Source organism: Molothrus ater, chromosome 7, assembly GCF_012460135.2.
Source record: "Molothrus ater isolate BHLD 08-10-18 breed brown headed cowbird chromosome 7, BPBGC_Mater_1.1, whole genome shotgun sequence".
Lineage (NCBI taxonomy): Eukaryota > Metazoa > Chordata > Aves > Passeriformes > Icteridae > Molothrus > Molothrus ater.
Window position 1 is genome coordinate 18,426,720 of NC_050484.2, and position 24,200 is coordinate 18,450,919.

The 24,200-nt window shown below is 36.2% G+C and overlaps 1 protein-coding gene across 1 annotated transcript in view; it reads right to left on the reverse strand.

The window, feature by feature from the left end:
- Positions 1–7,113: 7,113 nt before the first annotated feature.
- Positions 7,114–24,200, reverse strand: part of GAD1 (glutamate decarboxylase 1) — a 33,026-nt gene continuing 15,939 nt past the window's right edge. The window contains exons 7-17 of the mRNA XM_036387165.2: positions 23,454–23,566; positions 21,979–22,094; positions 21,763–21,842; positions 21,504–21,558; positions 20,456–20,572; positions 20,232–20,296; positions 16,792–16,870; positions 15,040–15,189; positions 13,620–13,727; positions 12,860–12,949; positions 7,114–11,282 (exon numbers count right to left, since the gene is read on the reverse strand). Coding sequence (XP_036243058.1) covers positions 11,109–11,282; positions 12,860–12,949; positions 13,620–13,727; positions 15,040–15,189; positions 16,792–16,870; positions 20,232–20,296; positions 20,456–20,572; positions 21,504–21,558; positions 21,763–21,842; positions 21,979–22,094; positions 23,454–23,566 — 1,147 coding nt within the window. The 3' untranslated portion in view covers positions 7,114–11,108. The remainder of the gene's footprint in view (positions 11,283–12,859; positions 12,950–13,619; positions 13,728–15,039; positions 15,190–16,791; positions 16,871–20,231; positions 20,297–20,455; positions 20,573–21,503; positions 21,559–21,762; positions 21,843–21,978; positions 22,095–23,453; positions 23,567–24,200) is intronic.

A 24,200-nucleotide genomic window follows, 5' to 3' on the forward strand; every position in this document is an offset into this window, starting at 1 on the left:
ACCAGTCATTCATGAAGAAGTCCAAGCACATCGGGCACAGAGGACCCAATCTCCTTCATCTTCAATATTTTCTTTGTTCTTAGTGAAACTCCTGACTCTGTATAAGAGAGTTCCAATGGTTCACCCTTATCAAAAATATTAAGATGATCAAGGGGAATGATTTTATTTCTCCATTGTAAATACTCAATACAATTCTTTATCACCCATGAGATATTTCCAGAATGTTTAGTATTATATTTGTTCAGGCCAAATAAATATAAAAGATTATTAGATCTAAACCTTGAAATTTGATTCTTCTGATACCTGGAAAGGAGATGAAATTATTTAGTCTCCTTTTACACTGGATCTCTTATTATTGGTTAGGGTTGGGGGATGTATGTTTGTTTGTTTGTTTGGGGGATGGTTGTTTTGTTTTATTTTTTGCAGATCTCTAGATTTTAAGGTAGTTTAGATTTTATTCATTTACTAGTTAGGTCTCCCTCCTAACTGCAAGTGGAATAATCTACTCTCACTTCCAGGTATGTGCTCAGGCTTCACCATCACATACAGAAGGAAAATAGGAGACACCAGATATCAGATTCATCCTCATTCTTCATCCTTAGAGATATTAAAGAAGAAATCTGGACATGAACCTGAATAGGGGTCTTGGACAATATAACCTGAGCAGTCACAGAGGAATTACAGTGCCCACCATTCTTACACCATTACATGCCGCTGTACCACAGCAGCAAAGTTTGGTGGGTTAGAGTTGTTGATGTTCAGCCACGAAATATGACCCTGAAATTGTAGCTGAAAACCAAGGTGCAGGCTGACAAAAGGGATGCAGAGCATCTCTTGTGATCACCCTGACCTTATTTTTGCCTAAACTACTTTTTTCTTCTACTATGGTCACATCCCTTTTAGAAGCAGGGCAGTACACCTGGTTCTAGTTCATTCAGTTTCACCTTAATTTTCCTTAGTGTAACTGCACTAAAATTCAATAGCATTACACCAGGGTGAAGTCACTTTATTTTTTTTAATGTCAGGTTCTAAACTACCTCTTTATTTATGCTGTTAAGTCTTGATCTGTTAGAGAGCCATCAACAGATTACAACATAACTGCATAAATTAGGAATGTAATTTATCAAAGGTTTCCTGTTTTGTTGTTGTTTTTAAATAACAAATCAACTAAATCCCAGGAATTACAGTCAACAGCAAAACAATTGCAACCATTACTGAACCAGCTAAAAGCAGTTCAACAGCTGCATCTTATAAAATGTTACCAAGTCCAGAGACCTACAAATAATACAGGCTCATAAAACTAGCTACAATTACAATGTGGCTTATAGAGCATGGATGAATACAAAGAAATTACAAAGCTCCTCAATTTCTAGGGTAGCTTAAAAGCTATTTGTAGGATGTAGTGTATAACAAAAGAATGTAAAATCAAAATACTCTGGGTAAAATATTTCTATCATCTGATGTATTTTTATATGCATGCTTTGAATCAATTATTTTATATTGTTTTCTTCATTTCTTATATAATAACTGATTAATATATTTGGTCTGATTTAGAAATATATATCCAGTTCTCCATGAGAAGATTCTGCATAACTTACTATGTAAAAGATTTTCAAACAGTAATTGTTTTATTTTTAAAAATTGTCAAAGTCTGAATATGACTTGGTTTTAGTGGACAAGAACCTACCAAATCACATCTCATTCACAACTGGAGACAAAAGCCTGATTTTACAGTGTAATAGGGAAATGGGCCTCAATTTTTCTAAATACTTGGTATTCTTTGTTGTAACTGCTGAACAGCTGCTCAGATTGCTGAATCTGCATTTCAGAGAGCACATCAGACTCAAATCACATAGAGACAGAATAATCTGTTAGCTCAGACTACTTTTTTCTACACATCTGTTTCTATGCAGTTTATTTTTCACTGTTTAACTTTGCCCTTTGCCATAGCAAATTATTTTAGTAATGAAACTTGTATGATTTAGCCTAGGAAACCAACACCCAATTTTACAGACATCAACACTATTAGAAAATTAAACTAACTTAACATAGATAAACATAAGTAAAAAAAGTGGGTGGAAGAAAGCTTTACCTCTCTACACAATTCCTCTTAGTACCTTTTGCTGAGTGATGTAGATGGTAAAAAAGGTTCCTAGTGCCTGTGGATGTAATGAAAAAATATTACGGCCAGAAAAACCTTATGGATCTAAACTATATAAGTAAGTGGTTAGGACTGGTATATATTAATCTACATTTCTATTTACAAAATAACCTACTCTATGCTGATGTCTATTTCAAACTATATGCAATGAACATCACTTAAGTGGTATCAAATTAATTCTTGGCTTCTTCTAATGTTTTACCACTTTGTAAAGTACTGTACTTTGTACAGTACAGCCAAAAGTGTACTGTACATTTCCTTTCTGCCTGCTGGACAACTTTACTATTTTGAAATTAGCCCTATGTGACTGTTCTTTGGTGTACCCGTTCTCTTTCCCGTTTAATTTGTACCCAAGAAACCCTGGTGGGTTTTTTGCTCTCCTGTTACAACAACCTCACAATCTGGTCTTCCATTCAAAGATGGGCATAAGGGACTGGTTTGGCAGCCTGGCACAGAAGCTTTCCTTGTACACTCTCTCTCCCCTGTACACCCATTTGAAAGGATCTATTGATCCATTCACTGGAAGGATGAGAAATATGGAATGCTGGGAAGACAGATAATATATAAAATATTATTTACTTCTAAAATTTGGTGGATGTCTTGTATTTGCAGAATAATTTGTTGCTACAAGCCTAGAGACAGCCCTGGTTTAAGGCAAATCTGGGAGAAAACCTCAAAAGGGGCTCCTCCAGAAAGCAGATTCAAGTGGCCCCTCCCACAACTGGTTCGGGAAAAGATTTCCTTGGAGAAAAGTGGAAAAAAAACCTGTTTATTTAACAGGCAAAGCACTCACCAGCACAAAAAATTGAACAATATTACACAATAAAACCTCTTGCTACTCTGAGAGATGACAAACTCAGCAAGTCCCCTTGGTGGGCTGTAACTGGGCTCACTCAGTCTGTGCTCAGTCCCTCCAGTGCTGGAATGCAGTGTCCCAGGCCCTGGTGGCCACAGGTGTCAGCTCCTGGTGCTCTTCTGGGTTTTCAGTCCAGTGCAGGTTCAAACAGTTCCCAGAAAAGAAAAACCAACAGTCCAGGGAAATTCACTGCCTCAGCCACCTAAAAACTAACTAAAAGCACAGGAGAGCTCTGTCCCACTGCCTGTGCTGCAGACAGCACAGTCCAGGAGAAGGATGCAGGGGAGCAAGTGCAGCCCCTGATAACACATTCTGGGATTCTTCTCCCCCCTTTGCTCTCAGAACCAGTCTTCAAAGTGCCAAACTTATTTCTGGGCTAAACGTGTGGATGGGGATACAAGCATCATAAAAGTCACCCCAGGACAAGATGTACACTTGTATTGTGCCTTTTTAGAAATTACCTATGTAGATGGATGAATTAGTAGCTCACTACATAAACCCTAAACTGAGGGCATGGTCCCAAGTAAGGGCCCTATGTTTGGTGAAGCTCTTTTAATTAAATGTATTTGCTAAAAGATTAGAGGGGAACTGGCATTCCAGTTGGAAATTCAAGCCATGTACATTTTCTGAGAATCCAACCAATTCTCTATAGCATAATCCAGTGATTTCAGTGACTTTTTCAGCCACTTTGCCAGCTTAATGGAGACAGCTCTGATCTGAGCTATGGAATAAATGAGAGAGCCTTCAAACTCCCCTGAGAACCTCTATTCCACCTCTGGCCTGCTTCCAGTACAGCAGTAATTGTAAAATTGTAGCAGCATTATATATAGAAAATTAACATGAGTTCTTAAGTCGTTCAACAATAGCTAAGCATAATTATTTACACTGTAGTCACAGAATTTCTGAGAGGAAAAAAATGCTAGGCTTTTAGGGAAGGAAAATTGTAGCAATTATTGGCCTAGTAGTTATTTTTAAAGTAATGTTGATGTATTTGAAAGGAATTTTTTTTTAAACTTCTTTAACCTACAACACAAGCTCTAATGCTGGAGTCAGTCTGCACACACTCACTTCAGGAAGCAGAGGGAGCTGTCTGATGGCAATTACAGCTCTTACTGCCAGGGAGCCAGGCCACAATTAGCAATCTGGGACATCATAGCTTGCAGAAAGACAGGCCTCATATGCTTGGGAAGACAAACTAAGACACATCACATTATACTGTAAGATAAAGTTGGTATTTAATTTATACCTACAGAATAATTACATTTACTTTTGCTATGACTGAGTAAAAGGTAGCAACTACTCACTGATTTGGGGTATTTGTAGTACAGAAACTACACTTGATTCTTTTGTAGTGGGAAAATCCCCCACACCTCTTCTTGAAAAATTGTAGACTAAAATAGAAGAGCCATGATGTCCAAAACAGTATGAAGAAATATAGCACCCCTGAAACACACCTGAGTCTGGTACAAGTGATAGAGCAACCAAGAGAAGTGAACACAGTGAATTATTGTAGCAGCACACTTACTGGGAAATTAAGAGTAGTGGTTATAATGAATTAGTAGAAGTCTTTTTTTCCCCACAAATAGAAAATCCTGCTGTAATCAAAACAGCTGTGGTTCTTTAGTTCAGCACTGGTAAACCCAGCATGGTGAGGTCTGCTGCCTGCTGCCCAGTGAAGCTGCACTCCTTGAGAAAACCAAGAGCTGTGCCAGTGCGTTAGTGATGGCCAGTGCTGTGAGTGTGGCAGGAGAGTGATCACCTGAAAGAGACACTCAATAAAGGCCTTGTCTTCAGAGGGTGCTCACAGCCAGAAAATGCAACAAGGAACTACAAAAAGCCTCAGCCTAATGGAAATAAAGAATTTCTCTGGTGATAAGACTGGATGTATATCCATGAGAATGAATGTCAGCATTACCCTGCGGGCAACCTTCCCAAAAGTAAAGGAAAAGCTTAATTGAGATTAATGGTCTTTTTTGCTGAGACCCAGGGAAAGTCCTAATAAGGCAATGTGTTAAACAGTGAATGCAATTTATAATGCATGCCAACTTTAGAAGATACAAATAGCATATGACACTGAATGAGAAATGTCTTATGCCTTTCTCACGTTGCTTTTTAGAGACACTTTCACCTGTTGGATTTAAAGTAGCATTCAAGTTTCTGTTTTTTGGAAGGCCAACATGCCTGCTTTATGCACCAGCACAATTGGAACTCTTAATGATGTCACACTGAGTAGACACTGCTTCAAACCAGCTTACACTGTGGTCACAGACAATAGACTTTTATAATCTAAGCTAAAGTAATTGTACTTACATGTGTTGATTTTGCTTGCAGTGACATTTTTTCTAGGTTTTCTTGAAAGTTAAACTTAGTTTTTCTCCGTTTGCTATCATCTGCATTGATCTTACATATTTGTGCTCACAAAGTCGTGACACAATGACTTTCCACACCTTTCCACAAAAAACAAGGCCATAAATTTTTATACAGTAATTCCTGCATCAAACCAACTATTTGTAGATGAACCAGACTGGTATCCTGTTAAAAGGTATGTCATTTGAGAATTTGAATTTGATATGATAGAGATTTAATCATTTATATAAATATCCAACACACATACTTTAAAGGGTAGGGGAAAATAATTTACTGTTTCCTTCACTATATAACTTGTTCAATGTTATATTTCAACTGTCCTGAAAAATCCTACACAAAACAGTAATCATTGTGCAAAACTTTTTTTTTCTGATACACACTGAGTATGTAAGGTATGCACCCATTCTTCTCATTTATACCAATACATATAAATACATTCACAAATACACATCTCAAATATACTTATCCAATCTGAAATAATTACATTCAGATGCTGAGCAGAATACTTATACATAGCAGAAATAACTCAAGGTCTTCAGCTTTTTCTGTTATCATCATTACTAAACAATGTTCCATTTTTCCCCAGTAGATAGATCTATTAAAGCAGAGAACCAGAACTTTTCTCTGTCTTTACCAGGCCTACTTAAAATCCTCTTCTTACATCTTACCTTTTCTTCTAACCAAATTTTTAATTTCGCTTTGTCCAAAAGTCTGATTCTTTCAAATACTCAAAGGAAACAGAAATCCTTTTGTGTTTTGCAGCCATCCTTCCTTTCATCATTTGCTTTCAGACAGTGCTTGCATTTTCTCATCTCCTCCTCACTTAGTTGCTGCTCTTGAGTGAACAGTACTCCCAATTCATGTATCATCACCCTCAGCATAACTGTCACAACTTGCAAATTATAAAACACTACAGAAGAAATCCAGGCAGGTGTAATTCTGTTGACCACAGAGAGCTGTGCTAACGACACACAGCCTTGTTGTGGTCCTAACATTTTACTGAACAGTGTGTGCATAAGCTGAACATTCTTTAATACTCACACCATACAATTATCTTCCATAATTTTTAGTGCTCTACATGATGGTATTTGTATGCTACACTAATTGACTGAATAAGTTTCTTTGTATGTATTTTTCTCATGACTAATTTGTTTCATAAAATATTTAACTTAAAAATAAAACTGTTCTTAAGAAAATTCATCCTAATTGCAGGATGTTCATCCTACCTTAAAGCAATCAAAATAAAATTTCCTATATATGTTAAAATCAATGACAGTTGATTTTGATAATGCATAGAGCAGCAATTAATCAGAATTTATCTATACCATGAAAAAAAGAATTTTATAGTTTAATGAATTCAAAATGTACTCTTATTTTTTGATCTATTTGGTGTAAAAAAACCCTAAAATTATTTTATCTCCTGCAAGGGTACAAGAGAATAGTGGGTTACCCCAAAGCATGGTCTAGAATCCACGATTTTAAAGCACATTTTTCATATTACACACAGTACTAATGTCTCAACAATCCTGTCCAAACTGACCAAGGTTCTGTGCTTGTGGTTCTTCCTCAGTCACTGTTGGTACAAGCTCACATTCAACTCACAATTAAATTTAAATAGTTGCCTTAACATTTGCCTTACTATTTTTAAGGTGAGGGATAATGTTGCATGGTTTTTGTCTCATATTCTTAAGGAAACAAAAGATCTCACAAAAATTATGAGACAAATTAGTAATTTTTAAGATAAACTTTTATTGAAAAATTAAAAGTGCATTGCATAACTTCTTTATAACTTCAACATTTCTTAAACCACAAAACAGAGATTCTGTTTAAAAAATCCTTTCATATTTGTCACCATTCAAAAAACAGATTATGAGCTAACTTCATGATGATCTTAAAATTCTGGATTATTCTCAAGGCCCCTGCTTCTGGCTGTCTGCCATGAATGGTATAATCTATCTTCTCTAAAAATTACCTTTAATAACACAATCAGAATTTTTCTCATTCAAAATCACCAGCTGCTCTTGATTTTTATCCAGTGGTCAGTCTTTTCCAAATAAATTATATCAGTTCATAAGCACTGCAGCTACTTGTTCAGCTAAGATCTTGCCTATTGTTTAATTGATCTGAATTCACCCATGCAAAGTTACAGTGATTGTCCCTGTAATTTAAAGGCAAAATTGCTAGCTCAGAGTGTATTTTAAACCTCAGAAAAACAAAGTTGCTCACCTGGAATTAAAATGCTTTACATTAGTCAATACTCCTGTATCTCCATACATCCTAATCTCTCAGAGTCAATAGCATATGGATTTAAAAGAAGGAAAGTTCCAGGTCAGTGTTACTCTGAGAAGCTGTGGCATATTACTCAGATGGAAATGACCTAATAAGAAAAAAGATGAGTTTTCTCACTAATGACTATAACTGCTCTGTTAAAATCAGTTAACCAAGTCAGAAATTAATACGAGCACGGTGCCTGTTGAACACAGTATATCTAATAGGAAAGCACCCCAGAATCTGATATTAGAATCAAAAGCTTTGCAAAAATCCAATGGTGGTCATCTGTGTCAAGACACAACACTGCAGAAAAGCAAGATAAATGCAGAGGGTAGGAAGATAAATCTAAGCCCTCTGTCTTTAGAGACAACACCTATGCATTGACTCTCTCACTTCCAAAACAAGCAGGAGGAGCTCCATTGTTCCCCCTTGGCTGCAAACCATCAATGGCAAAAGCAAGAGCCTCTGATGCTTTAACCTTCAAAACACAAGGTGCTTCATAAAAGGAAGAAGCAGAAATTTTAGTGAGCAAAACATTATACATGCACTGAGGAGGTCTAGATCTGTTTCTGACTGCATTTCAGAACAGGGCTGTGCTGTGTGAGTGCCATGAGCTGTATTATGGTCCTTCCTACAGCTTCATGATCAGGATGAAGACGGTTCTCTTCACCTCATTTATTTGCTTCAAGGAGAATTAACAGCTCAGATACATTAAACTACTATTAGAATGTTGAGATGGTGATCTGGTTACAGGGTTCTTGAGGTTAAAATATTAAGGTTAGAGGACTGAGGGAAAGATGGAGCTTTAGTTATACTGTTATTGACAAGGGAGATGGAAGAAATTGGAAATTCCCACCTAAGAACTGAGGAAATCATAAGAACTATGGCATTTGTGTGGAAGACCTAAAATCCTCTAGTGAAGCTAAGTCACCAGTTATATGTCTTTGGATTAATTATATTAGCTCATATTGTTTCTCATAAACAAGAAGGACTGAAAGAATTTTTTCAATCTTCTGTAGCTGCCTTTTGAATAAAGTAAAACTGAGACCAGATTTCAGACAGAAGTCTGAAATAAAAATGTGACATGTGCTTCTTCAAAACAAGCTTCTTTCTGTACTCTAAGAACAGCTCTCGATGAGAGGTTCTCTAGTTTTGATGAATAGCTGGTATCTTTAAAAAATGGCATTCAATATTATGGAAGTTAGCACTAAAGTCAATGTTTATGCCAATGGTTATGACCTGTACTGCAGGCCTCAGGTCATACAGCATGGATGTTTCCAACAGGAAATGTCAAGTATTGAATACAAAGTAATACAATAGGCTTATAATTGAGCAAGATTGAGGTTTGAGATCAAGAAGGCAAGAAACCAACTACACTGTCTTGAAAAAATCTAATGAAAGGAATACTGTATTGGTAAGATTACTAGGGGGTTTCATGATATGGAGTAACAATGCAGATCAATTTAGAAAGTCATACTCATAAATCTAAAGGTCAGTGACAAATTTACAATAATTTTTAGCTTCAACTCGATTTGAAGAATAGATTTTACAGAAGATTTTGAAAGAGGAATAAGCAAGAGTTCTATGAAAACTTGGAAAGGCTGTGCTGTAGGAGACAGCATTTTCTGTAACAGCTTCTTCCTTCTCCCTGTGCCAACACAGCCACAAACCTTAGACACCATCCTCAAAGGACAACCAGTGGGACCTGCAGGATGGAAATCTCTCTTACCTGTAGCTGTCTTTCCACAGGACTGACAGGGGCCAGAGAGACTGCAAAAACTTCATGGCATGACTGTATTTCACTGAAAGTTTCTAAAATAATTCAATTTTATTACTGAGATGGAGGGGAGGGGAAAAAAAAGCAATTAATTACTGCTTTGCAAAGAATCACGTATGAAAACACTTGAAATTAGCATATTCCATTTATCACCTTGACACCAACTCAGTGAATAGAGGATTATTGAATCTCCATTTTGTTCCACTACTCTGTTTCTAGTATGGACTTTTCCACTCAGTAATATTGATTAGCTAATGATTAAAATTGATCAAGCTGCAGATGAATCTGGTGTCTATACTTTGAAAAGACTAACCAGTTGAAATTATTGGGACAAGCTGGCTGTATTAAAAGATACTGAGATTCCTTTTGGTTTTATTTATTTTATAAGCTCCAAATTCCATTTTAGTGAAATTCCATTTCACTAAAAGAATGATGTGGTTAAAACTCCCACAGAATTTAGTTAAAATGGTCACAGAGGTCAGTTCTGAAATAAAACTCAAAAACAGGGGCCTTGGTTAGCAATCAATATTCACTAGAAAAGCATTCAGAACACTGAACAGTCTGACATTACAATAAATAAAACTGAAATTTCTAATAATTCTAATAGATTAAAGGGATCCCATAATTTGATAGTCTATACACAATGTCAGAATTCCTTATCTTCAGTAAAATTATCTGTAAGTTATACTTTAAGGGCACTAGGATTTAAACAAAAGTGTCAACTAATATTTTCATATTTTTTCTTTGGCTCACAAAGACACTAAAATACCATAAACATTATTTAGAACTTCAATAATATATAAATAGGTTACATTACAAACGGAAGAAAATACAAGACAACTCTTCAGCATGGTAAATCTCTGCATATAAATAAGCAAATGTTTCAGATACCTACAATTAAACAGTTATCTTGCTGTAAAACTATTACATTTAAATCCTTTTACACAAAGTAATTTAACAATAATATACACAATCTACACAAATTAACCTCTAAAAATACAGCAATAATATACCTGTTACAATGACTCTGCTACTGTCATCCCCTGATTTGACACTAAGGGGCAAGTACAACTATTTTACTCAAAGGTGCTCTTAGAGATTGCTGTTTTGTATGTGTGAAAAGCACCAACAATAAGATCTAATACTGTTATACATTTTCTTTAGCTCCTAAGAATCTACATTTTAGAAATGTTTCTATATGTCTATTTCTGTCTGGCAGAAAAACTTGTAGCACATTATCCACATCAAAGTTGTTGAAGGAAAACTTAATTTTCTTAAAGTGGAAAACATGCTGTGGCTTTGATCTAAGTTTATAACCACTTTATATATATATATATGTATGTATATATATAATTATATATATTTATTTATACTGTACATATATACTGTGCAGAGTTCTTAATTTGCTATTTTAATATCTATTAATTTTCTGCTGTCTACAATAAACAAGACCAATGTAAGAGTCAATAGTACTTCAACTTCAAGATAATACATTTTCCCTCAATAATATGATCTACCAATACATATATATTTCAGTAGCCTATAGTTGTTTTGTTTAAGGATGTCTTAGGAGATTGCAACTTACAGAATTTCCTTTAAACATGTTCTGCAGAACTGGGTTTAAAAAATAGCCAGTGCTGGAAAACAGTGAATTCAAGAAATAAATCATTCAATCACTACAGCTCCTGCCCCAGCCTCTCAATTTCCTCAATGAGGAAGTCAATGTCAGACTTAGTTGCTGCTGGGTTTGAGATGACCATTCGGAAGAAGTTGACTTTATCGCCCTGAGGTTGATATCCAACCATGGTGGTACCTGACTCCATCATCAATGCCTTGATTTTTGGTGCCACCTTTATCATTAAAAAAAAAAACACAAAAAAAGAGAGAGAGAGACACACACACACAAAGAGAGAAGAAAAAAATTATTCTTTCCTTGTATATCGCAGCATTTCTTAATTCAGAAAAAATAAATTGACAGGCATTTGTTTTAATAAAAAATGTCTGTAACAAGAAAAAGCTTGAAAAACTAAATATGTAAGATTGGCTATTTAAAGAAAAGTTGACAACAATAATATCCATCTTTTTGATTTACAAATTAATAGTACCCCAGAGTATTTGCTGTGTAATAATTTTATATATTAAATGTATATCATTTCTTTGTGCTGAAGATTTTGTCATGGTGAAACATTTTCTACTTCTGTATGAATGTCCACTTCAGACCTTCTTGAGGGTAGTGGATATTTTCCATGAGAATATTATGTATTCTCAAAGCATTTTGTATGGGGAGACAACAATGGAAATTTTTCAACAAGATCTATGTCATAAAGAATATTTTTTTGTTAGGATAAGCCATGGAAATCTTCCAGTAGTTTTGCAGTACTGTGCATTTACCACAAGCTCACTTCCTTGGTTTAATTTACAAGGAATAATGTTCTGACAGTCTTAATATTTGGTATTGACTAAGTCCAGTTTTTCCATCCAGACCTTCATTCTCCTGCTCTACTCTCTGCCAGGCAAGGTCAGATGTCTGGCTCCTTCACTGTTTTGTAGAATGCTTTATGATGTCCTCTAACATTTAACAGGGTTAAATCAAATATTTCATCCCTCTTGCTGTTTCTTACTTCTTACCGCTATCTTCCTCTATTCTCTCTTTGTTTTTGTCAATTTCTTTATCTAACATGGGACTGGCTTGACCCAGGAATTTTACTCAGGAATTTCTGGTCTCTTCTATTCTCTTCCCCCATTGTGATGCAGGCATTAAATCCTCTACAAAATCTCCCAAGTTTGCTCATTCTTCTCCCTTCCTTAACACACACTCTCACACTCAGACACAAAAGAGCAATTATTTTTGACACCATGATATCATTCTTTTTTCTTCTGAATGTATTTCATTCCAACTTCTAAAACACCACTACAAAATTACTGTATTTTGCTTCCCTCAAGTTCTGAATAACATTATATCTTTTCTGGTGGTGCTTCTAGGATGCCTTCACTTTCCTCTACTACTTCAGATAAATGTATCCCAAAGTCCTCCAAAGGGTGGAGGACTTCATTTTCACTGAAATGCATTAATGCATTGGCATTTAAAATCAGAATAAATACCTGAGAAGGAACTCACAGGTTTTCATGTCCTTTACCTGTCCAAGCATTTTCAAACAATTACCCTCTGTTTCTCTTGTAGATAAGCTGTCCTATCCAAAGAACACTGTGATGTCTGTAGGCCTAGCTACTTTTTGAAGGCTTGTAACACTTTGAGCACAGGATAACTGAATATATTCTGAATCTTGTTCTATAGGGAAAACATTACTTGAGCATCAACATAAATTAAAGACAAAAGTGAACAAATATCAAGGTCATTGCAAGCAATGGAGAACTGACGTCTCAGAATTTGGAATTATCCTTTTACATTTAACCAAAAAATACTTACCCTGTGTAACTTTTCTCTTCTCTCATCAGAGTCTGGCATGCCCCTGAGACTTGGAGGAATATACCAAAAACATACATTTGTATGCTCTGGCTGCAAAAAGAACCAAACATATGCATCAATTAAAAAAATTACACAGATCATTCCCACACTAAAGGCTAGTCAGTAGTATATTTTATCACAGACATGAAAAACAAAATATAGTATTAACTTTCCTAGTCCTGCATTTTAAACAGACAGAAATGCATTACAGTACTGCTGCTTGCCACTGCTGCCTTAGATTCCCTATACGTTGTCCCATTTGCAATAGTTATGTTGCTAATGAAGTGCAAATGCTTTTCACCCTTGTGCAGTTCTATGAGTAACTGTTTTTCAGGATCACAGCAAGGGCAATCTAATATTCCTTTCCTTAGCAAAGGGGGAAATGAAGTTTATACTATGATCCAAAGGTTTCTGTACTGGCACTAGCAAAAGAATATACAGTAAAAATAGCAGATTCTCAGTTATGTACTAATAATCTCAGTATGAGTAGGTTGTATTAAGGCACTCTTCATACCCTAAACTGAGAAGGCCTCTGCAGAAGAAGAGGAGATAAACCTGACATTTATGGTATAAAACCACATGTATTTGACAAAAAATCTGCAGAGATGCCAATAGTCATGTAGTTCTTTAGAAAATCAGAGCAGTTTTGCATAGCTGTCTTGAAGAACTGTGAGAAGCATGAAGACATATTTGGCTCATACATACGTGAAAGCAAACTTACCTGCCCTTCAAAAACCATCTCAAATTCTTCTCTGTTTTTGATTTTAGTGTAGAGATATTCTGCCAGCTCCAGGCATTTATTGATCTGATTTTCGAATCCTACTGTACCCTATTTTAATAAGAAAGTAGGTATTAGTTATATGGTCATTTTTTTCCTGCTCTGATGCAATCACCTTTTCAGATAAGTTTCACTCTTAAATATTTTCAGGCAGAAAACATTTAACAGTATTATTTCTTGTAACTTAAAAGTAGCATTAATCAACGGTTAAAAAGTGGCTAAAAGTGGCCCCAGTTGTCTCATTTTAAGAGAATTTATTATGAAAATAACAAGGACTTTCACTATTTTTTAGTAGATTATTTTAGGTCTTTTATATTTTTTGGGCTTCCAAAAATATTATGGATATTATGTTCTGGCTTTACAGCTGCTGCTGAAAAACTAGAAACTTGGAATGGGAATTCAGTTGAAAGTGTAAGAATTGGGAAGTAAAATATTTTCTCTGAATGGTTTGCTAGAAATGTGAGTTTAACCAGCAAGCAAAAGTCTGCAACATGTTTACTATGTCACTTGCCTACCCACTGATATGTTGTCAAGATCATAATCCCAGAAAAAGTATATGAATATTGATAATAAATAGTTGGGGTTTTTTTTTAAGTACACTTTGTACATGAATGAAGAAGCAAGCATTTTCTCCCAAAGTGAAAATTGGTTTATGATTTTAGAGTTTATCATTAGATATAATATCAATTTTATTTTAAAAATTAGACTCTGGACAGGTTACCCAACTGAATTCCCATTTTGCCAGCAGAAGATTAAGAATAACAGTAATGAGATGACAGCAGATAAAGCAATAACAATGGAATGTGTTTTCTTGACTACATGAATCCTCATCTTGTGAACATGTAAGCCTGGACAAAAGCCCATGCTTAAATTCAGCCATCCAGGCATACCCCAGTAGTACCAGAATAACTGTGGAATCGTCACTTGGGCAAAGCTTGCTCAGAAAAAGGCCTTGTTTTGACTTAAAAAGTCACTTATAAAATCTATGCATTGAAATGTCATATTCAAAGGACCCTTGTAAGTCATCAAGGCTGCTCTGCTGTTACAAGTAATCTGCCATAAAATACTATCCAAGTGTAGAGCATCACAACAAGAGATCATTTTGGTGCCCTGCACTCAATGGTTTTTCTGCAGGACTCATCTAGTGACTTAAATCCTTCTTCTAATTGCCATCTGAATTTACTGACAGCTAGCATTGTTCTACAATTCACATAGTTCCTTTCTGAATTAATACTTGGATATTTCTGTGTTTAGAGGTTGTAATGACACAAATATTTATGTTAGAATTAAGGATTCCATTACATGACACGTAGAAATTAAATAAATACATTTCTGGTTTTTGAGATAAACTTTCGTTATTTACCTTTGCTTTCCACATCAACCAGAATTTGAAAATGTCTACATGTCGACCACACTGTATTGCCTTATCTCCAGTGTCATAGGAGACATCATACTGTTTGTCTGGCTGGAAGAGATAGCCTGCACACATTTGATTGCAGCCTTGAAGGATACCCTACAACAAAAAACATGTACACTTACATGACTTACCTGGCATTTGTGCATGAGAGAATGTACACATTAATAATGTATAAAAATGTATTTCAAACTTGTACAGGAGGATTGTTCTTTGATGGGACATATTATAACATACTGACCTTGTTTTGCAAACCTGAGCCACAAAATTAATTTCATTAACCTAAGGTGGTTCTCTTAGAAGTCTCTGAGTAGCCATATGGTTTTACACACAGAAACACCCCCCTGAGAAAATATTCACAGATTAATTTGGAGACTTAGTTTGTGATATTAGCTTTCACCACTTCAATTTATAAGGCTATATTCTTTAAACTGAAATTCATGATTTGTTAAATTACACACGAGAATAAAGCTGTGGTCTCTCAATGCAACAGATTGCTACACAAAATGGAGTGAAAAAATGTAATTGAAGGTTTAAACTTTGATTGTTGTTCAGCTTTATGACACTTAACATTAGGGATGAGTATAAGCACAAATAGCATAAACTGGACATTTTTTGCATATAAATAAATATGGTTCACAGACCAATAGAAATCTAGGGACTACTGGTAAAAATGCCTGGTGGAAACAACGAGCAGCAAATTCCTTATGTTACACAGAAGTCTCATATGGGACGTTTCTAAAATGGTTCGCATTTCCTTTAGAGTTTGAAACTGCTTTTTGCAAGAAACTTGAAGACACCAGTGTGTCTCATAAATACAAAAACATCTATCAAAGTTCTCATATGGAGAACAAAAACTCTTGCCAAAATCCTGCAATAGCTGGCACAATAAGCATGCATGCCACTAACAAAGGCTTGTGCTTCCCTTTCATAGATGAGTTTTACAAAGGGAAATAAATGCTGCAGTCCTCAGTTTAGAGATGGATTGGTTGGAAGAACAATGGCAGACCTAGGGCTGCAACTTCCAATTCTTCCATTCCAATTCTGTGCACAAGGATTACTTCTTCAACTAAGTGCTTCTAGTAGCAATTGGCATACAAGAGGCTAGTAGGCAACATCATTAGTCCTATCCACATATGGTACCACATATGATTTAATTTTTTTAAAATAATTTAATAAAAATATGTATTGCTTAAAAGAAACAAGACACAAGGTTCTCCTTTAATTGATGACAACTAAGAATCTAGACGCTAGCCCTAAAAGGGTCATAATAAGACCAGCATGTTTTCTTTTCAACAGAACTGGGAAACTTCTAAACCACTATGTAAGGTAGAAACTTGCTTCTTACTTAAGCAGTTTAGACTGTGACCAAGTATTAAAGCCAAGGCCCTATGTTCAATGTATCACAGAAACAAGGGGGCAGGTGCTCAGATGAAGTACATTAGCATGGCTCTGTTGTTGCTATCAGAATATGCAAAGATCCAACAGGTGAGGATCTGACCCATGTTGTCTACAACTTTAATTTAAAAAAGCCAAAACCCCCAGGACAGATAAAATAACTTCCAAAACACAATGTAAATCCACACAATTATTCCTTCCAAAAGAAGTTTTGAAATCAAACAGATTTTGCAGTACCCTCTTAAAAAGTAGGGCTTGATATTTATTTTTTTTTAATGTTTAATTATTAAATATAAGGCAGACCTTCTCCCGGACAAGAATGGCAGAACATTGTAACAACACTCCCATCATCTTGTGTGGATTCCAAGTGACTGAGTTGGCTCTGCAAAAAAATTACACATTCAGATAGGTTTGGAAAACAGAAACTTAATCTGAAGCAGTGACCTTTGTTTTCTGCTTTCAGCTGGAAATACATGGAGTTTTGACCATGATGATATCACTATGGGTATTATTGCTGTCTTAAGTGTCTTCTTTCCCAGCTATGCTGTCCGGGAAAGGAATTTTTTTTGTGTTAACATTGCAATGTCAGACTTGTGATTATTTTATATTATTACTAATACCAGCTAATTAGTATCAGACTGATTAGCTGATACAGTAACATCATCCCCAGATGAGTTCTCTTCTAGAAATAGCGCTAATAAAAATAACAAAACCTCTTTGATATGTTCTATCAATTCAAGGTACTGATTGGGAAAGTGGGGGTGTCAGACAATTAAGGGACTAATATGAATTGTGGGAGAATACAGTTCTTTACTGAACAGCTGCTGGAAAAATAGAAAGGAAGTAAAAAGATGTTCTGCATGCTTACCTGCTTTCCCAGTTAGAGCTACAGCCCTTGCTTGTCAAGCCCATGGACTGTTAAAAGGCTCTAAAACCTTACATCTTATCCTACCATTCTCTATGTAAAGCTTAAAATTTCTTACAGTCCACAAGATCACCTAATTTACAAGTCAAACAGATGTTCTGTATTTTAACATACTATCCTAGACAGTTTAATGGTGACACTGAAATAAATGTGCCAACGTTGCACATCCATTGACCTTTTCACCCCAAGTAATTAATTACCAAACGTCCCCTTGCTTCACTGCATGTTCCGAAGAAGCAAAGTGCATAATTGTATTTCACAGACTATGCATGTTTTTACAATGTAGTTGAAAGAAAATTAAAAGGTACTTCCTCCTCTTCTACACCCTGCTCTCAGAGGACACAGACACAACCACAGTTTCTCTGTTTTGAGTAACACAGTGATGTCTTCACCCCAGTCTGAGGACCACTGATTTCTAGATACAATTCCAATCCCTGTATGTGCTAGATCAGACTGTAGCACCCCTCAGCTGAAGGAACAGTGCAGCCTGTGCTGTACCTGGGGAGCTCACCATCCATCTGACATCAGCTGCTTATGCAGTGCAAACCAGCAGATAAATAGCTCAGACTTATCTTTTAGAAAAACTTCACTAATAGTTCAGATGAAGCAGTCAGGATAACGGAATTTATATAACAACTTATTTCCTTTTGAAAACACCATGCCTTCAGTTTAGCACATTCATTTAACTTTCAGGGTTTCAAACAAAGACAATTTCAAGTCGTTCCTCACAAGGAGCATTAGGTTTATGTTAACATGAAGCTGTCATTCTCTCCTCAGTGCAGCCCCCAGCCAGAGGCTGTCCCACCACAGGCAGTCCCAGCTCTGTGCCCTGGCAGCATGCCAGTCCTCCATGCCAGTGTGTCCAAGCAGGCAAAGTACAACCTGTGTTATCAAGAGAGCCCAGCTGGGGCCCGTGACAGGCAATTATCCCGTACATGTGGGCCCCATCCCATGTTAGAAACCTGTATAGCTGACTGGGAAAGAAATAATTTCACGCTTCATAGCCTGCTGCTTTCTGTGTTTACTTACAATTATGGCCTTAATTAGCACCTTAGGGTTGACCTCAGGTCAAAAGGGGTGTGCCAAACTCCTGTAACCAAACCTCTGTATCGTAAGAAAATTATTTTGCAATGCTGACTTAATATTAGACATGTTGCCATGAGTCACAAGTAAATTGGGCTGGGCAAATGTTGATTGTATTCTGCTGCTTCAGGGTACTCCACACCACATGCTGCTGTCCTTGCAACAGAAAGGTCCCCATGGTTTTGCTGCCAGTCCTTCCATACACTATCCTTGGTGTTGTACTTATTCTTCACTTACTGCATGAGAAGTAACAGAAAGGTCCCCATGGTTTTGCTGCCAGTCCTTCCATACACTATCCTTGATGTTGTACTTATTCTTCACTTACTGCATGAGATGCCCACACCTAGGACAGTTTGTTTTCCCTAAGGAAGAGCATTGCTCACTATACTCATTTTACTATTTTACACAGTGCCCATATTCAGAATGGCCAACTCAAGGGAGCAATTTGATGCTAATTTAAAAGTACATGGATAGAGCTTGCTTCAAATATTTTTTGCTTCCCTGAAGGCTGATAGCTGCAATGATGGAAAAGATCAAAAGTTTGTGATTCTTCATTGCTTTTCTGATTTTTTTCAGATGGGCACCATTTTATGGTTAAGTGCTTTCAGAGAAAATCTAGAGTTCAACACAGACATGGGATTATAAATATAGCATCTTCTACAGACTTGTCATCATTGGATATGGGTACAACTGTGCCAAAGACTATGCCTGGAATGACTCCTGAGTCAAAATTGTAAGAACCAGTGGGAGGGTCACATTCTCACTCTGCTGTCACTACCAATACAAATGCTTTACCTCTTGAAGTTTGATTCAATCAAAGGCTGGCTTCTGGTCTCAGTGGGCATCTTGGTAAACTGGGTTACCTGCCTGGGGGTACACACATGCTCTTTTCTGCAGACTTCACCCTGACCTCAACAAGAGCTTCCCGCTTGTTTCATGTAATCCCCACATGGCACCAACACACAGGCCCCTGTGCCCTCAGACTGGTGACATCTGTGACCCTTTCTGGCCTCTCTGTGAACTACCTCAGTCTTCTCCATAGTACAGCAGAAGTGTAGCAGTTCTGTCCATCACAGTCCTTTCAAGCCTTAAAGGTATTGAAACTTGCCCCTGAAAATTGCTGCTAATTCAGTCTCTACCTCCTCTCATTGTTGTACACACCTATCTGTGTGTGTGTGTGTGTGTGTGTGTGTGTGTGTGTGTATAAATAAAAGTGATATAAGACTAAGCATATGTATGTGTTCCATTTACAGAACTCATGAACATACACTCTTTATTTTCCAGAAAACCTGCAAACATCTTTCAGGAGAGTACCTCTACAAATTCCCACTGTGGATATTCATGCTCAAACACCTTCCCCGGATCCCTCATTTATCACTGGTATTCTCGAAGCCCTACATTTCAGAGATTGTCTAGCTCTCACACTTCATTTTTTTCCTCAAATACTTCTCCATGCATTCCCAGACTTACGATCCCTCCAAAACTTTGCGTAATATACTTGTCTTCCTTCAAATCTGCTGAAAACTTACCTCTCACTCAATGGTACATCACAGATTTCTTCTGTAGCATTGTTTCCATCTCCCTAGTCTGAACCTTTTCCTTTTGCCTCACTATTGTTTAATTTAGTGTTAAACTCCTCACCGTAGCAAAGGAACATTTTCATGAATTGCTGAAGTGTCAGGTATCTTGTGAAAGTACTTTAAGAATAGAATTACAAAGAAGCCCTGGGTAGTACCTTTCTATTCCACTCAGTTTATGACGGTGCTTTCGGGACATTAAGAGTCCACCCCCCCAGGCAGCCTGGAAGAGACAGAAGAAAAGAGAAGACTCATTTTTTTGGAAAAGCTCAACAGATTTTAGTTTACTCAGAGTCTAGTAATAAGTATTTTAATTCAAGGAAAAAAACATGTAAACTGAGATCCTCTTTTGCCCGACTAGCAGCACTTTTGTGTTACTTACATCAACATGGAGCCAGAGGTTGTATTTTTCACATATATCTGCAATCTCCTGTATCGGATCAAAGGCTCCATATACTGTTGTGCCTGCAGTTGCATTTACAAAAAGAGGAACGTATCCCTACCAAAAAAAAAAAAAAAAAAAGTCAACTATAAATTGAAAACACTTTCAGAGAGAAAAAAAAAAGAAAAAAGGAAAATAATTCCAGAAATATTATCTCAATCTATTTCAGAGAAGAGATTCAAACAATGTAGTGGAAGATGAACAATATTCAAGTAAATGTGGGACTTTTACAGCAGTATAAACAAAAATTAATTAAATATGATTTGTAAGTCATGATTTGAAAGCTTGAAATGGTTCCTTTAGTCCTTATCTACTAATAAACAAAACAAAGCAAAACTAAGCAATCTAAAACAAAAGCAATAAATGAGAAACTATCAGATCAAAGAGAGACAATTTTGAATTAGATGAAATAAATGTGAACTGCTATTTCATAGAGTTCCCAAATGTAAAGAAGTTAAGAAATAAAAAAAAAAAAAAACACCTTGATTTCTCTTTGGTTATTTTATTAAAAATCCATGGGTTTTTCCACTGCATTGATTCAAGAAATAGCAATTAATGCCAAAAAATTAATCTTATTGTCTATATTTAACAAATATACGTGCTACCTACATGAAATCTATAGGATTTTTAAGGGCTCTGTAGAATCTTTTATGGGTTTGGCTAAGCTTAAAAGTTTAGATAAAAGATTTTGTGTTTCCATGCTTGTTTCCATATATTTCCAAACAGGAAGTTATTTTTAAAAATCATGAGCTACAGTTGTTGTTCAAGAGTTAAAAAGTCTTTTGGTTTTAAACAGAAAATGGAAACCTCACCAAGACATACAGATAATTCTGTAAACAATACATGAATGTATAATTAAACATATAAAAATACTGTTATTGTATTTATATCATTATAATGTTCTCTTTAATGTCCACACTCTGGCTTCAAAGGAAGAAGCAATTTTACTAAGCCAAGCATTTAAGCACCAATTTTTTAAAACACAAACCTTTTCTTTTGCTTCCAGAATTTTTGCCTCCAAATCAGCTGGTATTATTTTGCCTCTGTAATTATCACAGAAACAGAAAGGCAAAGAAAGTTAAAGAATGTATATGTAAATAATAGCTGCAGTTGAAATAATTTAATAGGATTTTCTCAACAGGCCATTAGCGACTTGACACACTATACTAAATCAGTCCTTAAACACAATAAAACAAATTTAACACATGAACACATTTAATCTATCAAAATTTTAGCATTCATCCTACCTTTCATCACATTTTATCAAAATAACATTGTCTGTTCCAAATCCAAGTGTAGCTCCAGCTTTCTTTATTGAGTAGTGACTCTGCAGCAAACAAATGAACATGAAATGGAGCAGTTGTTTAATGGTGAACCATTTTCACAACATATGTCATGTTATGACATATGTTGTGAAAATGTAAACTTAAGTAAATTAAGAATTAGCAGTGTATTAAGCTCACATGTTCTGAGGTAAAGAGAACCAGTTTAGGGACTGCTGCCATGCCTTTGGTTTTAACTTCAGGGAAATACTTGTAGCGTGCAGCCATTATGCTGTACATGTTGGAGATCGCTCCTCCTGCAAGTGAACAAATAAATGAGTAATACAATAGTGATAATGAAAACAAAAAGTATATTATACCACAGACAATTGTGTCTCATTTGCATAATGCAGTGAAAGTGGCAGTGAACTATGAAAAAACATTTCTCTGAAATGCACTGGCATCTGTCTGAATAGCACAGGACAGACTCTCGAGAAAGCCAGAATAACAATCAGAATTTCTTAAGCGCCATCTCTTTCAATTGCTATCATTTTGTAACATATTCCTAAAAAGTTCAGCTTTCATTGTGCTGCTTTTGTGTAAACTTCTTGTTAGCAAGAACAACAGGAACTTATTAACTTGTCTGAGATTGAAGAAATGTCATATATTAGATGGATTTATCCCATCTTACTGTAGATGTAGAAGTAGATGCTGAAAGGTAGATTTCTACAGCTGAGCTACTTCTTCTAAACTCCCTCACAGTCATTTAGGGGAAAGAGGCACGTCACAGGCTATGATTCACCTAATTTATTTTCACACTCAATTTTGAAGAATTTGAATACAGGGAAAGCACCTATTTATCTTGGTTTGCTGCTAAAAAGAGCCCTGAACAATTAGCTCAGTTCTTTGGTGCAGACCTCAAGCTTTAATAAGATCAATCTCACCCCTAAGCCTAGGATGACTTCTTCCCCTGAAATGTTGTCATTGATGAGAACACAGAAACATCTGTGTTTTCTAGCAGATAGGAATGGAGTGTGCACTTTATGTGGGCTGTTCCAAAATGAGGTAGTTTTGTCCTTTATGCTCTGTGACAGGGTGGTGTTCCCTCATGCCAAACCCAGAAAAGTCCTGCTGGGCATCCACATTGTCCATACATTAGCCCAGGACCTTCACATGTTTCATCACCAGTCATTTCTGTCACTGCTCACTGCCTTTATGTTCCTTGCATGGGAAGACACATTGTCCTGGTCTTTATACCACAGTCATACTTGTGAATGCAATCAGATTATATCCCAGATAACAAGTCCCAGAAAGTGACAGACAACCACAAACTTTTCCTGACTGTGAGCCCAAATCCTCACTGACCACCAAAGAAACCAGTACATGATTTCTGAGAACTTCTAGTCAAAAGGAGCTGTGGTTGCTCAGTGCCTCCAGAAATGAAGCTCATAAAAGGGGTGTTTAAATGCCTAACTGTGTACTGGGGTCAAGTTTTAAATGCCATAGTACATAGCCATACACAGAGATAATTTTTTGCCCCAACTATTCTGTGGGATGTTTAAACACAGCATTCCTACTTCTAAATTGCACATAGTGTGAGTATTCAGACACAGCCTATGGTTATTTTAACTTTCGAAGTTTTAGTCAAACCACCAAAACAGAGAAGAAAAACTCACCAGGTGAGAATATTCCATCACCATCTTTGTTTGACCATCCAATAATCTCCCTCATCTTTCGAAGTGTTATTTGTTCCATGAGGACAAAGACAGGAGCAATTTCATAGGTAAACCTGCATGGATAAAGCAAAAATACCAAATAAGCATGATACAGGTACAGATTCTAAAAACACATGATAAATTCCCAGACTGTGATCCTTTGTTAAAATGCTCGAGGTTTCTAAAAGTTTTCCTGTAACTTGAGGTCCTGATCCTGGAACTTTACCCAAGCCAAAATCGTCAGGAAGACAATATTGGAAGTACTGATGAATAAAAACTGCAGTATTATATATATTGCAGCTTTCTATATAGTGAATGTAAGACCTAATGTTCAACATCATAGGGCTGCTGACTTCTGTACAAGTTTGTCCTTTAAAACAACTGTTTCCCAAAGTGCCAATTCCACACTTGTGGAATAACATGCTGCTAAGTCCTTATGAAAACAGTGAACTTCATTGAGCTAAATAAAACCATAATTAGAAGTATTGAGCTAGGGTTTCAAAGTTTAAATATAATTAATTATGTGGATTTATTCTGTTGATGATCTCCAAGGACAACTTACTTCTACAATACAATGTGATCAATAACTGTCAAGAGTAATTACAAATGATGATTTTCTAATTACCAATTACCAAAACCAAGTCAGCAGTCAACTATTGTATCCACTTAATGAGGGCAAAAAACATTACATATCCTGGCATGCCTGAT